The sequence below is a fragment of the Ornithodoros turicata genome, chromosome 8 (assembly GCF_037126465.1).
Source record: "Ornithodoros turicata isolate Travis chromosome 8, ASM3712646v1, whole genome shotgun sequence".
NCBI lineage: Eukaryota > Metazoa > Arthropoda > Arachnida > Ixodida > Argasidae > Ornithodoros > Ornithodoros turicata.
The window spans coordinates 29,648,064-29,661,762 of record NC_088208.1 but is presented as its reverse complement, the minus strand read 5'-3'; the positions used below and the strand labels follow the sequence as shown (position 1 = coordinate 29,661,762).

General features: G+C 43.1%; 1 protein-coding gene across 3 annotated transcripts; it reads right to left on the bottom strand.

The window, feature by feature from the left end:
- Positions 1–143: 143 nt before the first annotated feature.
- On the bottom strand, positions 144–13,264 carry LOC135366897 (proteasome activator complex subunit 3-like). Of its 3 annotated transcripts, none has more exons than XM_064599876.1 (10): positions 13,087–13,264; positions 12,379–12,411; positions 12,189–12,251; positions 8,839–8,934; positions 8,654–8,702; positions 6,836–6,948; positions 6,139–6,207; positions 2,186–2,308; positions 1,312–1,398; positions 144–268 (listed from the first exon to the last, which is right to left on the bottom strand). In XM_064599876.1, the coding sequence occupies exons 1-10, from the start codon at positions 13,144–13,146 to the stop codon at positions 188–190; spliced, it is 774 nt and encodes a 257-aa protein (XP_064455946.1). In that variant the 5' UTR covers positions 13,147–13,264; the 3' UTR covers positions 144–187. The 3 variants fall into 3 exon arrangements, with proteins under 3 accessions (XP_064455946.1, XP_064455948.1, XP_064455947.1); XM_064599878.1 differs by lacking the exon at positions 13,087–13,264 and adding an exon at positions 12,899–12,999 and having other exon boundaries at positions 149–268; XM_064599877.1 differs by lacking the exon at positions 12,379–12,411 and having other exon boundaries at positions 149–268.
- Positions 13,265–13,699: the final 435 nt, after the last annotated feature.

The window sequence follows — 13,699 nt, the reverse complement described above, 5'->3', positions numbered from 1 at the left end:
CTACACTAAATCTTACCTGTGATGGAAGCAGACATATCCCCTTGGTCCCACTAAGTCAATTATATTCACAGAACAGACACTCAATATGCCTTGTTGCAAACAAGCTTGCAGCCTCTTCCATTGTTAACACAACTAACATTAGAGCAGTTTTTTTTTTTTCTGTTTATTCTTGTATACAATGTAAGGTCTAGTACATGTTCTCCACATTGCAACTTCGTGGCCTTTTTATCTTTTCCAAGTTCTTTGTGATGAGGTCGTGAAGGGTAGCCTGGAGAAAAACAAAGTTAACAGCAACATTAATTTTCCCCCCAAACAATCACAGGTCCACGTTCTTCAGTGCAGTACAGTGAAACCTCCCTATCTTGGACACCCGCGGTGCAGCAAAAGTGTGCCCTAGTTAGGGAATTGTCCGAGTTACAGAATACGAGGGAAGCAAAAAAATGGAAAAGATCACAGCTGTGTTGCCAGAGATGTCACCCTTCTTCAATTCATGCATCATTAGTGGTACCTGGTACCTCTCTACCCACTCCTCACTGATAATTACTGCCAATTTTGGTGGATTCAATTCCGTGCGGGTTCCACTCAATGGCATTACGTTTGGAGCTTTTCGAGCAGCTTGCTTGAGTTAAAACCCACTTGAAATTAAGCTAAAGGACTTGTCTCTGAAGCATCAGCCCACTATTGATCGCCTTGGTGCAGTGCACCTACAAAGGCTCTAGATAAACCGAAGACAAGTGCTCACATTAAAAAATAGTTACGATGTAGACTGACAGTATCCCTTTTTGGACTCCAAAAACTAAAATAACAAAATGCTGACACCAGTATAGGAAAAAAGAAAAAAGGTGAAAGTCAAGGGCACTGGCTCATTTTAGGTCTTTTCGGTGCAAAGATGAGCTGAGATTGAGGTAATTTGGTCAGGGTTTTTGTCAGATTTAGCAGGGAAAACCCTGTCCTTCTTTCGGGACGGGGAGGTGTCCGACACAGAGAATTTCGTCCCCATGCAGTTCCAATGGGAGGTGTCCAACTATAGAAATTCTGCAACATGGTTGCTACGTCTGCAATTATAGTCATACACAGAAGTGCACACTGTTGCTGTGGCGTGTCAGAAATACTGGAACGACCACGATGTATACCACGGTATTCCTCGCCTATGTCCACACCAAAGCAAGTTTGCGAAAATACATTACCTCATGGCAGAACCATGCATGTTTATCAAACAGAGGCATACCATCCAGTTTTCTTCACTGTGTACCGCTGCTTGTTAATGCGACCTTAGTCCTACGTCAATGCTATAGGGAGCGGGACACTTACGTAGTGGTTCTTCAGCTCACAAAGAACCAGCCGCAAGCTCACATACTGTTTCTCGTCCAGTTCCTGAACGGTGCGTCGAAAGTCATCCTGTGACACCACAAATAAGCTCAACACACACACATAAGACGCCAAAAGTTCACAAACATGATATAATATCCATTTTCTTTCTTTTTTAACCACACATCTCCTGTCAATGGAAAAAGCTGCAGTAAATGTGCGTTTTCTGTCTCAGTGTTTGAACCACTTCGCCAGTGTTTCTGCCGATGGAGAAGGAATGCAGGTTCCAGTCTATGCGTGGAGGTGGAGATTGCATGAGCACACTCGGTGGATTTCTGAATACAAGCAACAAGTATCGCCCTTGAGGTCAAGTAGGGAAGTCTTTTTACTGCAGCTGAAATTCCTGATGCAGACATGGATCATTGAGAAAAAGCGAATATCTGCTTCGACTAAAAGTTTGACTATAAAGTTTTGGCTCCTACAAGCCAGAAAAATCGCTAGACAATTGCATCTATCTTGCGTGTGTATCCTGCACATCGTGCATTGGTTTCACATACTTGCACATGACGCCAAATGCACAAAAGAAATGCATAGAGCTAACCATAATAATTTGTGCTATTCCTCAATTTGTAAGTACGTAATAATAATAGTTCCACATATTATAATATCGCTTTGTGGCAACTGGCACGGTTATTACATCGAGCATCGCACGACACAAATGTTGCAAACATTCTTACTGAACATGAAAGAAATGCAGTAAGACAAACATAGCCGACAGTGTGTCGCATGTGCATGCAGGCAGTTTTATCTTGTTTCGAGCCTCCACAAATTGAATATTTTAGCCCATAGGGGCACACATAGGTTACAAAAAGCTTACCACGTGTGGGTACTTTGCGACTTTTGCGATAATTTTTCCCCTTGTAAGAAAGTATCTAGAAATCTGGTCGAAAAACGCTGCGGCCTCCCCTTCTACTGCTCTGATCTCTGTCAAAGCATCCTCCTGCAAGACCAAACGATATCCAGGTTATCAGTCCAAATATTGCCAGTGGTTTGAGATATCACTAATGTTTGTTATCTCCAAGGACAACATAAGACAGCTGCATCGTGAATATATGCAAAGCACCTTCACAGGCTTCACGTGTTTCAATCACTGAGAATGCTGCTACCCCACTAAGATTTGCAAACACTAGTAGCAAGCACAACAGTTCAGAAAGATACAACTAAACAGAACTTTTGTTACAAATCTTGCGATACAAGAGGTTCCACCAAAAACAGACATAAAACTCCATCTTTAAATTCAGGATTAAATCAATAAAATGGGTACATTGCACAACATAACACACGTGTCAACATCAAGTGTGGAGGACTATCTGCAACTGATGGTGTAGGGCATCTATCAGAAGTTTGATAATTTTTGCAACACACGAATGCTCCTGACGTGTAAGAGCTCAGAAGCGGTGAAGACCTGTCAATTTGCAGGACAAAGGGGCACCTGGCATAGTCACACTGCACACACACAAAATTTATTATTCGCTTAGAATTTATTTACAAATTGTATCTGTGAACACACAGACTACTATATATACAGGGTGTGTCACGTAAGACTGACCAGAATTTTTCTAAAAACGCTATGAGCACAGCATAACGTTGTTTTTGCAGTTGAGTTCTACGACAAGGCTGACATTCTCTGGAAGAGTGTAGGTAACTACCAGATGACTAGTTACCCGAAATTCATCGATTACTTTTTTAATTAGGGAATTTCGGGCAGAAGCGAGGTAACAGATTGAGAGACTATCGTCATTGAGCACCTTTCCAGATTTAAATTTTGGTATAATTTTGGTATGCAAACGAGCTCTGGCTAGCTGAGCGGCACCTACTCCAATTATCTCCACCGCTTCAAAGCACGTGGCCTTCCGACGTGAAACGAGTGCTGTACTCCCAGCGTGCCCGGTCGGCGCGGTTTTGGTTTCAGCTGAGTTGCAGATCAAAATTTGGGGACGGATATTCTAACACACATGCAGGTTTCAGGATTTCTCTAGGATAGGCTCTCAATCTGCCATCTCTGCTTTGCCCCAAATCCCCTAATTAAAAAAAAGTTAATTAATGGACTTTAGGTAATTAGTCATCTTGTAGTTGCACACTTTCTTTGAGGGGCCGTAGAACTCAACTGCAAAAACAACGTCTATGCTGTTCTCATATTTTTTTATATAAGAATTCTGGTCAGTCCCCCGTGACGAACCCTCTATATACAGTCGTCCCTTGTTAATATAAAAAACTCTAATTATGGACCTCTGTATGCAATAAGGGGATAAGTCGACTTATCCCTTTTTTACTATTTTTGCTGCAATGACATCCACATAGCAGTATGTACCTGCCTAAGGAAATTTAGGACCGAATTGCAATTAATTGGCCCGCCACAGGAGGGTAAAAAACGGGAAATGCATGTGTGTCAGTGGAACGGACAATCGCATCAGGCCCCTTTTCTCAGTTTGGGATTTTTCGACTTATCCCCTTATTGCATACAGAGGTTCAATTATGGACCGCATTTTCAGGGAACGAAACTTCTCCCATGTACCACAACTGTGTCTCGACAGTATGCAAGCTCGCTTTTCGGACAGTGGACAGCACAAATGGCTACCAACCCCATAGAACCCTACGTGTTCGTTTCGCTATTACGGACACCTTCTCAAGATGACAACCTCTAGGAAAGTACAGGAAGACATGACACTCCCTTCTTCTAGAAATCCTCCTTTTGTCAGTCGAGTAGGGGCCAAAAGGAGGTTAGGAGTCGTGTGGGAGATGGTTCTGGAGCGGGCATGATGACGTAACAGCGGACCGTGACGCAGAAGCAGTGTAATTTCTGAGCACTGATGATGAAAGGACATCGAAAAGGAGTGGACTGATGACAGAGTTGTGGCGACAGGGGAGCAACAATTGCGTCATCAGTCAACAAGAATCCGACGCGGAGTCAGACTCTTCGGACGTTTTCCGTGACAATGCAGGCAGTGCTAAGCCAGCTGTCAGAGCAGCAATGGCTTGGGAAGAGCTGTAAACAGTGTTCCAAGTCTTTGAAGACAACGAGGATTAGCCTCAAGCAATTAAAGCTGCGGATATTCTATCAACTGTGAGTTCCATGCAGTAAGCGCACAAGCAGCAGACGCTGATAACAGAGCTATTTTTTACAATAAATGCTGTCTGGTTCGATATTAGGGTCGATTTACTTTACGGACAATTTTTGCAAAGGACGAAAGTGTACATATTAACGAGGGTCAACTGTACATATATAAAAAGGGGGAACAAGAGAGACGGAGGAAGTTGTTTCTATTGCATTATCAGTCTGTCGAACGATTCTGTCCACGTTTCCTGAACATAATGGGCTTGGTACCCGATGCTAAACTTCTGAAGAAATATTATACCAGATCTACACAGCTATCTCAATGTCTCACCGTAGCAGACGACGTGTACATGCAGACACCCAGATGGTGGTTCAGACATATACTTTCTCTCACCAAGAAACTCAGTCCTCAACCATTCCCCTTTCTACGGCAAATCTCCATTCCAGAGCCACATGTCACTCTGGAAGCAAGCAGTTGTCCCTATTAACAAGTGTTGTCCCCGTCACCGGATGTTGAGATAAAAATTAACTATAAGATAGCGTTAGGCAAAGCATTCCCAATGGCGGGGTGATTATCATATGTAAGCAGATTTAGAAAATTCTTGTAACACGCGGTTAATTTACTTCTGGGCCTTCCCTCATATAGACAAGTAGGCAGACTAAATATTTTGTCATTGTGTCAACTGATGCCATTCTTTGCCCGCAAGATGACATAGACAGAGCAAATGCAATTCAAGGTAAAAGGTACAGGGCACCTCAAAAGAGAGAGAGAGGGAGAGTTGAAATCCACAGAGTATACTTCCCAGATAAAGGGTGAAAAAATCCCCGGTTGACGTGTTAACACAATCGTCAGAATGAACACCTAACAACTGTCGTACGTATCGCACCCACAAAATATCACGATGTGCCATTTGATGTTTTCAAAAATTATGTTGCCATTCAATGAACCTCACAACGCAATTAATCTCATTTCACAAAGGCTAGAAATTCAAAGTAGGGCATCTTGTACGCATCACACTGTGTGGAACGAGATGACAGCATGGTGGAGCAGGCATGTGTAGATCTTGCAAGGTCTACATGCATCTTGGTCGTTTCTGTACACACGTGCATCTTTCAGTGAAATGTAGACACTGGTGGTGACAATTAGTCATCTTTCAGATTTTATGACTGTGACTCGAGCAATGGAAGATGTGCTTATGCCTTACTGCTGCTGTATCGTGCAAGACCTTGAGCACCACGGAAACGCACAGTCCAAATGTCTTTATGAGGTGGACATAAAAACACATGAGCAAAAAATTTCTTTTTCAAAGGAGCTTTAAAAAAAAAAAAAAAAAGCGGTACGCCTTGCATTTGTCTAGTGGTGGTACCTCTCTCTAAAAACAACAGCTACCGTTAGCCATTTCTAAATCATAACATCAGCCACTCTGTGACCCTGCCGTTGTGCTTGATACCTCGGTGATATTTCACAAACATGTCCAGCGCACCTTTCCACAATAATATGCTTCTACAGCGTTCTGGGCACCTGCACCGCGTTTTGCAAGATACTGCACTGGAATGTTTCTTAACCAATCCACTTGAAAAGTTGCCAGTCATCGAAGACGGCACTAAGTTTTATAAGCTTCTGGACCTTTGCCTCTTTTCAGGGGCAGCAGCATAGACAGTGCTCCTTATGTACGGACACACATCACACTGACTGTGTACTAGGCAAGCCTTACCTGTATGGATACTCCAAAATTGTTGCCATCCTCAATCCTCGGGATAAGGAACTGTATCCACATTTTTAACTGTTGACAGAGCAAAGTTGAACTTGAACATGCAGTGCATTGCACAGTTTCAAACCACCTCTAGACCATGACCTACTAGACCATAACGACCATGTCATAGGCACCTCTTCCCAGTTAGCGATGACGCTACCCATTAATTTCTGCAATACTTTGTACTTCAGCTTACGTTAGTATTTTTGTACAAGCAATGCATGTACCACGGGAAATCTTAAAAGTGAAAAAGAAAAAAAATCTTCTTTCTAAAGTTGATTATAGTCATTATTTTACGCGTCTTCATTACAGCTGTTGCTGTCGCCTGCTACGGTAGTTGCATGGCCGCTTCTGCGCGTTCAAAATTGAAATTGCCATTGTCCAATCAAGACACAGATCTCGCGGGCCGATGAGTAGCACCCGTAGCGGATCGTGCGTGTGTGCTCCTCACAGGGGTTGCTGATCATGACATCGTCGTTATGATCTAGTAGGTCTAGACTATGTACATTCTAATTTTTACTTATACTTTAGAAACTATCAATGCATCTTGTGAAGCTTTAAAGTTTCATCTATAACAATTCCTCAGTGTCCATAAATCGTACTAATCATAACAATCACATTAAAAACAAAAAGCAGTATGACAAGATCCTGCACATACTATGTTAGTGTCCTCGACCAGCTGCCAGATCTTGGGCTTTACTATGTCCACCATACTGACGATGTGACTGTTAGTTGGCACAGCACCTGTAGGTAGTACCAGGACCTTTGTGCCTGTAAAAAAAATAAGGAACACCTCTGGTTTCCTAACGTATCCATGTATCTCACACAGAGTCACGCAGAGCTTGGCATAAAGGCGAACTGTTCCTCGCAGCCAGTGTTGGGGACTTGATTTAAATCTGGATCCACAAAAGAGGCTGGCAGATTTGATTTGAATTTGATTGGCAACGTCATTATGAACATGATTTGGATTTGGATTGAATCACACATTTGCTCAGGGATTTGCATTGAATCATTTTTTGTTTACAGATTCGGATTTGGATTGAATCACACGTTTGCTCAGGTATTTGGATTGAATCATTTTTTGTTTACAGATTCGGATTTGGATTGAATCACACATTTGCTCAGGGATTTGGGTTGAGTCATTTTTTGTTTACAGATTCAGATTTGGATTGAATCACACGTTTGCTCAGGGATTACGATTTGGATTGAATCACATTTTTTCTCGAAGATTTGGATTTGGATTTACATGATTTGTCATGAAACTCAGCCTAGATGCGTGAGTGATGTGCATGCCTGCGTGACTGAGGCGCAACACTTACTCCGGCTCTGGCTGCCTCTGTTGTACTGTGTAATATAATGCTGACACTAAATCCAATACACTTCAATATTTGGCGAATAGGCCACTGGGGAAAGCTCATCGATTCTTCAAAGGATAAAAGGTTGTTCTTCAGTGGAACTGCCAGAACACTGCAACGACGGTTTTGCACGCTGCTTACGTCAATTTACGACCGGCACTTCATGCGCAGGAAAAAAAGAAGCGCTAGGACCCATCTTATCCTTCCAACTCCCCACCAAGTGCTGTATCATCATGCTCCCCTCCCATCTCTTTATTTCACCTAGTTGCATTCATTCGTACATACTGCACATCAAGAAACATATCATGTGGCAGGTGTACCATACCAAGACCAGGGACAAGGAAGTGATAAGCACTGTGATCCCCGCAGCACAATATTCGCCCAACAATGAAGTTCCAATTTCATTTTACCGCAGTACATGCTCATCGAGCTCCACTGAAGTAGACGTCTGCCATATTTCACCTCAGTTTCTTAGTTATGCAGCTGTTAGGAATTCGCGTTAGTAATTACGTATTCTGTATAAAAATCCGAGCTTCGAAAACTGCGGCCGATTCCGAAAACACTGCACAGCTGTTCAGCAGTGTTAGTTCCTCCTCTGGATTTGTAATGGATTTGAAAATGCGGATTTAAAAAGGGATTCAGTTCAGCGCGCCGAAAATAAATCCGGACGTAAAGTGATTTGATTTACTGAAATAAATTTAAATACGGACTTGACTTGGATTTGATTTAGCACTTTCTGCAAACTGCAGATTTGATTTAAATCCGATTTGTTCCCTCAAATCCCAAACACTGCTCGTGACAACGTTCTTGTGGCACGGCCGCTCAAACACACTCGCGATTCGCTGCATATCGTCATGGCACTTGACCGCCACTTTCCCTGACTTCAGCTGCTTTCTGACAACTTCCCTGATTTTTCCAGTCGCATCAAAATCCCCTGACAATTCCCGGTTTTTCAAATCGGCAGACACTCTGCATAACGGTCGCAGACCTTTCATCACTACTGTCATGACACCAACGCTTATGAGCACTATGTCTGCTGCCTAGCACAATGAGTACAAAGTGTGCAGGTTGACCACAAGACAGAAAAGATACAAATATGGAAGGCAGATAATGCATCTCACCTGTAAGGTCATTTTCAAAAGTGTCTAACCGCCGCTTTTTCACTGCTGGCTGCAAGCAAGAAGGAAAATAAATTGTCAATTTCAAGCAGAGTAGCCACTCGCACATTTAACAGCATCCCCAGAAGAGGAAAATTACACAGAGGACGGACACTTGAGAACAGGGCAAATACGCGACAAAACCTTACCAGGTCACTCTCGTGGTTTAAGATGGGTATGTCCGGCACTGGAATATTCACCTCAGTGTGGACTGTGGTCAAATCTGTCTTGGAAAATTTTTCAGTCTGAAAGAAGCAATACAAACCATGTACGCAAATATTAAGAAAATTATTTTTTAAAAAAATTCTTGCAGCGAAGATAACTACGTGGAAGGACTTCATAGTTTTAAAGATTGCGAAGTAGCGTTCTAGAAAGCATTTTCGATTGCTGATGAAACACAGAACAAAAAGGAAAATAAGAAAAAGAATGTTGATGCAGGACTGAACTTGGGCTTATGCTCTCTATCTCTGACAAAAGGCTCTTTATCGAATGTGCCTGAACAGTGGGACTGCTGCTCTGAGCACTAACGGGTTGGAGAACTAACAAGACTCTAACAACTCTGAGTACTAACCAACGGAGCACTAAAACAACAACCGCAAGTTTATTTCAAACTACTTTAAGGGCTGTATTCACCTTGTAGTGTGACTTACAACTTTCAAACGTCTGTTCACTGGCAATTAAATAGGTAATCTCTTAAAGAACTACTATGGATTAAAATTTTTTATTTATTAAAAATGGATTTTTATTTTGTTTTGTATTATAAATCAACCTCACTCAAAGACTCACCATGCAAAATTTAAGCGCTGTTAGGGAACACTACACGCTTCCACAAGCTTCTCAAAGTGGCCGCAAAGCCCCATAAATTTGTATTCTCTAAGAGTAGGTGTGTCTCTACGAGCAACAGTGCCAGCGTCTCCACTCTCCACTCAATGTCGGAAGCCTACCAGCAGCTGTGGTGGGGGGGACGAAAATCGACCTTCGGGGAGGAATGTTGCCAGATGCGTTGCGGGCTGCACACCTTATAACGTGATACTTCTCAAAACTAGAAATTATTTTAGGATACTTTCGCTTAGCACAAAGGAATGATACCTTGGCAGAATACAGCGTGAGACACGTAGATTGAGAATTGCATATATTGGATGAAATTCTGAAGACACAAGATTTAAGGAAATGCAAGCATTGTGCATGATTTGGCATACCTATATACAAGACCACAGACGGACTTTGAAATTGAAACACACAGCTACAAGACAGGACTGAAAGCGGGTGTTACGTTGCTTGATTGGCTGTTACTGTTTCTGCTTCTTCTGAGGACTCCATTGGCCGCATCACTTTGCATGGCTCAGTGGCTATCGCACGCTGGCCATGTCACGTCGAGACTGGGAGGTACATGAGTTTGAGTCTCTGTGCTGGCTGTGCTGTCTGGGGCTTTTCCTGGGTTTCCCTCAGATGCTGTCAGACATATGTCAGCACAGTTCCCTTAGAAGTCAGCCCAGGACGCACATTCCCCCCAGTGCGTTAGCCGTGACGTTGTCCACCTCTGTGAGGCCGACAATGGAGAGCTCTTTCAGCACCACCACCGATAGCATTTTTTTGTGGATGTTTCAATAGTGTGCCAAACAGGAGTAATAAGTAAAACTATTTTGGTTACATAGTGCTTATTCAAACCAGTGTTCCGGGTAACTCGTTGCTGTAGCTAAGCTACTTTTCTTGGTAACTGTCAACCTAACCCGGTACTTTCTTGTCCTAGTAACCTCTGGAAGAACTAGTTACTTTTTTTAGGTAACTTCGCCAAATTAACGTGTGCAAAGTTTCAGGTTACTTGCTTTTTTTATTTTTTGTCCACAAAGAATGTGGGCTTGTTTCTTTCTTTTTAGCTTTCTGCTAAAGGAGGTGATAGCAGTGAGCCCCATCTCTGACTGAAACACCATTGTGCAGTTATATTTTTGAGGCACATTATTATGAGACTTCGAGAGAGCAAATATTGCCCCACTACCAGTTATATTTCTGGTGTCAAACGGATTTCCCTCTTAAATGGAATGCTACCCACACGACAGCGGGAGCAAAGCGTTTCTCGCACAGTGCACAGCACTGCAGTCCGTGTCTCTTTTTGGACTGTACTGGCCATGTTGCATCCATTCCCAGATACTTACCCCGTGATTCCTCCGAATGGTGGCCTACTATGCACTATAGAATGTGTTTCTTAGTGCAGCAGTAATTTTGGATCAACGGACAATACCACCCCTGCCAGACAACACATTAAATGTCAACTTAGTAAAGTAGCCTCGACAACAGGGCACTCGCATGCATCCTCGCACCTAGAGATTGTTTACGCAGTTGAGCGTGGACAATCTCCATTTGTATTTTGCTCCTGCTCTATGCTCTCTTAGCATTTGTTGTTGTTTTACATTTCTGTAGACATTGTTTTCCAATATATTCTATTCTGTGCATGTACTTGCAAATAATTGTTTCATAAGCTTGATAAGGCTGTTCATTGCACAGACATCGTCCTTGGTGCATCCATTTCTCAGAATGATAACGCTGCTCCCCTTTTACTTAAAAATAGACTGTTCCGAAGGAGGTCGCAAAGGATTAGAACACGCTCCAAGTACATTTCCTTTTGATGAACAGTGCTGCTTTTGTATTGTTGGAATATTATGTGACTTGTGAGGATTGTTTGGTTATCGGTATAAACATAACTGGCCATGAATGTCAGTTAGCGCTCGTCCGACAGGTGTCAATTGTAAAGGACAGTTAAGTAGCACAGATTTCAGTTTGCTAATTGACATTTAATTTGACAGGGGTATAAGAAACGCTGGAAAAGTATCCGACATTTGAGCACTAATCTGTGGCGCCCATGGCTGTTCCCTCTCGTGCCGTTCCGCTGGTTTTGTCCCACGTGAATTGGCAGGTAAAAAAATATTACTCCTTGCAGCAAAGGTTTTATGTAGGTTCCACCCAATGGAACAATTTTTGTACCTTCCTGGAGCAAAATTCAGACCCCACTCAGCCAATGGGATTTGCCATTAGTGTTGGCTCACTATACTGACAGAGTGGATTCAGTCTAATGTATGTAGGGTGTTACCCTGTAAAAGTCTAATGTATGTAGGGTGTTACCCTGTAAGTCTACCTGTGCCGGCATGTCATGTGCAGTAGTTATTCAATACAGATGGACAGATAGGGGAGTAGTATGCCTCCTGGGCAGACTTCATGGGGAACTTTGCAGACGTTCAGCTAGAAATTCTGCCGGAAAACCCTAGGAAAGACTTAGCCCGCACAGCCGGTGGCAAGATTCGAATCCACCACTTCCTTACCTTCAGCACGACCTTAGTTACCACCAATGAGCAGACGCTTTTATCAACTAGGTCATGTCGCCGTGAGCTATAGTACTGGAGTACTGTACTATGGTATTAGAATACCATAAACATGTTTGCGTCGTAGCAATCATCGTAATAAATGTGTTGTGCTCTCGCACTCGTTAGAAATGATGTGAGCTCACCTTAAGAAGGCTTTCCAGCTCTAAAATTTTCTCAGGAAACTTGTGAAGGACCAGCTCTTCTGCCTGTGGTAAGGATCATCAAAATATGCATCTCGAATAGGTGACTGCTACAGAGAAAAGTAAAAATGCGCTGAAGGCCCATACTGAAGCTTCAGAAGTTACACTCTGAGTTACACTGAAGGCCCCTCACCTCCTTCTTTAGTCTTTCCTTGTATTCTTCGACCTGGAGTATGTAAAGTTCGTTTCACGTTAAACCAAATAGCTCACAATCGTGCCAAGGATTTCCACGTCACAGAAGTGGCAGCAATTCGTAATCGCGGATTTGCAGACGTTGATGTTGGCGAACGAAATAAAAGGGAGATTTGTTTTTGCTGAGAACGAACTCGAAAATTTTCCTCTAGAGACCATTGCATGTGCCCTGTGAGTGACGGCGCGAAATCCAAAACTACGGAGGAAAACTAATGCAGTCAGTGGGAGAGCTTACAGCGCAACAAGCATGCACATCCATCAACTAACCATGCAAGCTCTAGCAGCGTGTGCTAAAACGGACATGAGCGTGCCATATTTCGGCATCTTCTCAGTTCATTTTGTTGCTGCCACACTGATGAAGTAAATAGGCTTAAACAGATTACAGCATGTCACCACGAACAAAGCCTGTTCCTACCACATGACGAAAACAGACCGTGTTTCATCGTTTCGATGAATTTTACCTTGGGGTTCGTAGCACTTTCCATTCGCGTGTAATGCTAATGTGTGATACAGATTCGATTTTTCATGTGTTTTCTGTGTGTAAAAGGGCCTTCCCACACGACAGATCGGACAGGTATCTGAGGAAGTATCGACGGCGCATGCCCAAGACACTGGTCCTCACCACAAGACGCAAAAGCTACCACCTTACTTTAATTTTCCCTGGCGTGGACACAGACAGCCTCTCCGCTGTTGCAAATAATGATTCCATGACCTCTGATTTTGACAACTGTTAAACTTTCTAAAACACTCGATGCAGCGTCACTTGTTTCCTGCAAAGCATAAGCCGGAGAGGGCACGAGAGAGAGACTGAAGCTAGCCCTCTGGTGTGAGAAGTGACGAGTTGATTTCAATTAACTAGGTGATGCCGTGAACTGGACACAAGATAACTGCATAAATATTGAGGTGACCCAAAACCCGGAAACAAACGTCATGTATCTTCCTGACAGCCCCCCTTTTTTTTCTCTCTCTCTCTCGCTGCTGCAAAATCGAAACTCGTACACGTGCGTCATGGCGCTTGCAGAGAAGCCAGCCCGTTCAAACATCCAAAATGCCCAAAGAAAGTGCCACGCTTATGTTCTGTTCCTCGGACAGCTTTATTACAGCTCACGTTTTCTTATCGGTAACAATTCTCAGCACAATTCGCGGAAATCAGTCTGGACTTGCTCCACAAAAGTACGTCCCATATATCCACCCTTGGTGATGAGTGGGCGTTCCTTGAATTTTGCAGGAAAAAAGAAAGAGAAAAGGCGAGTCACAGTCCG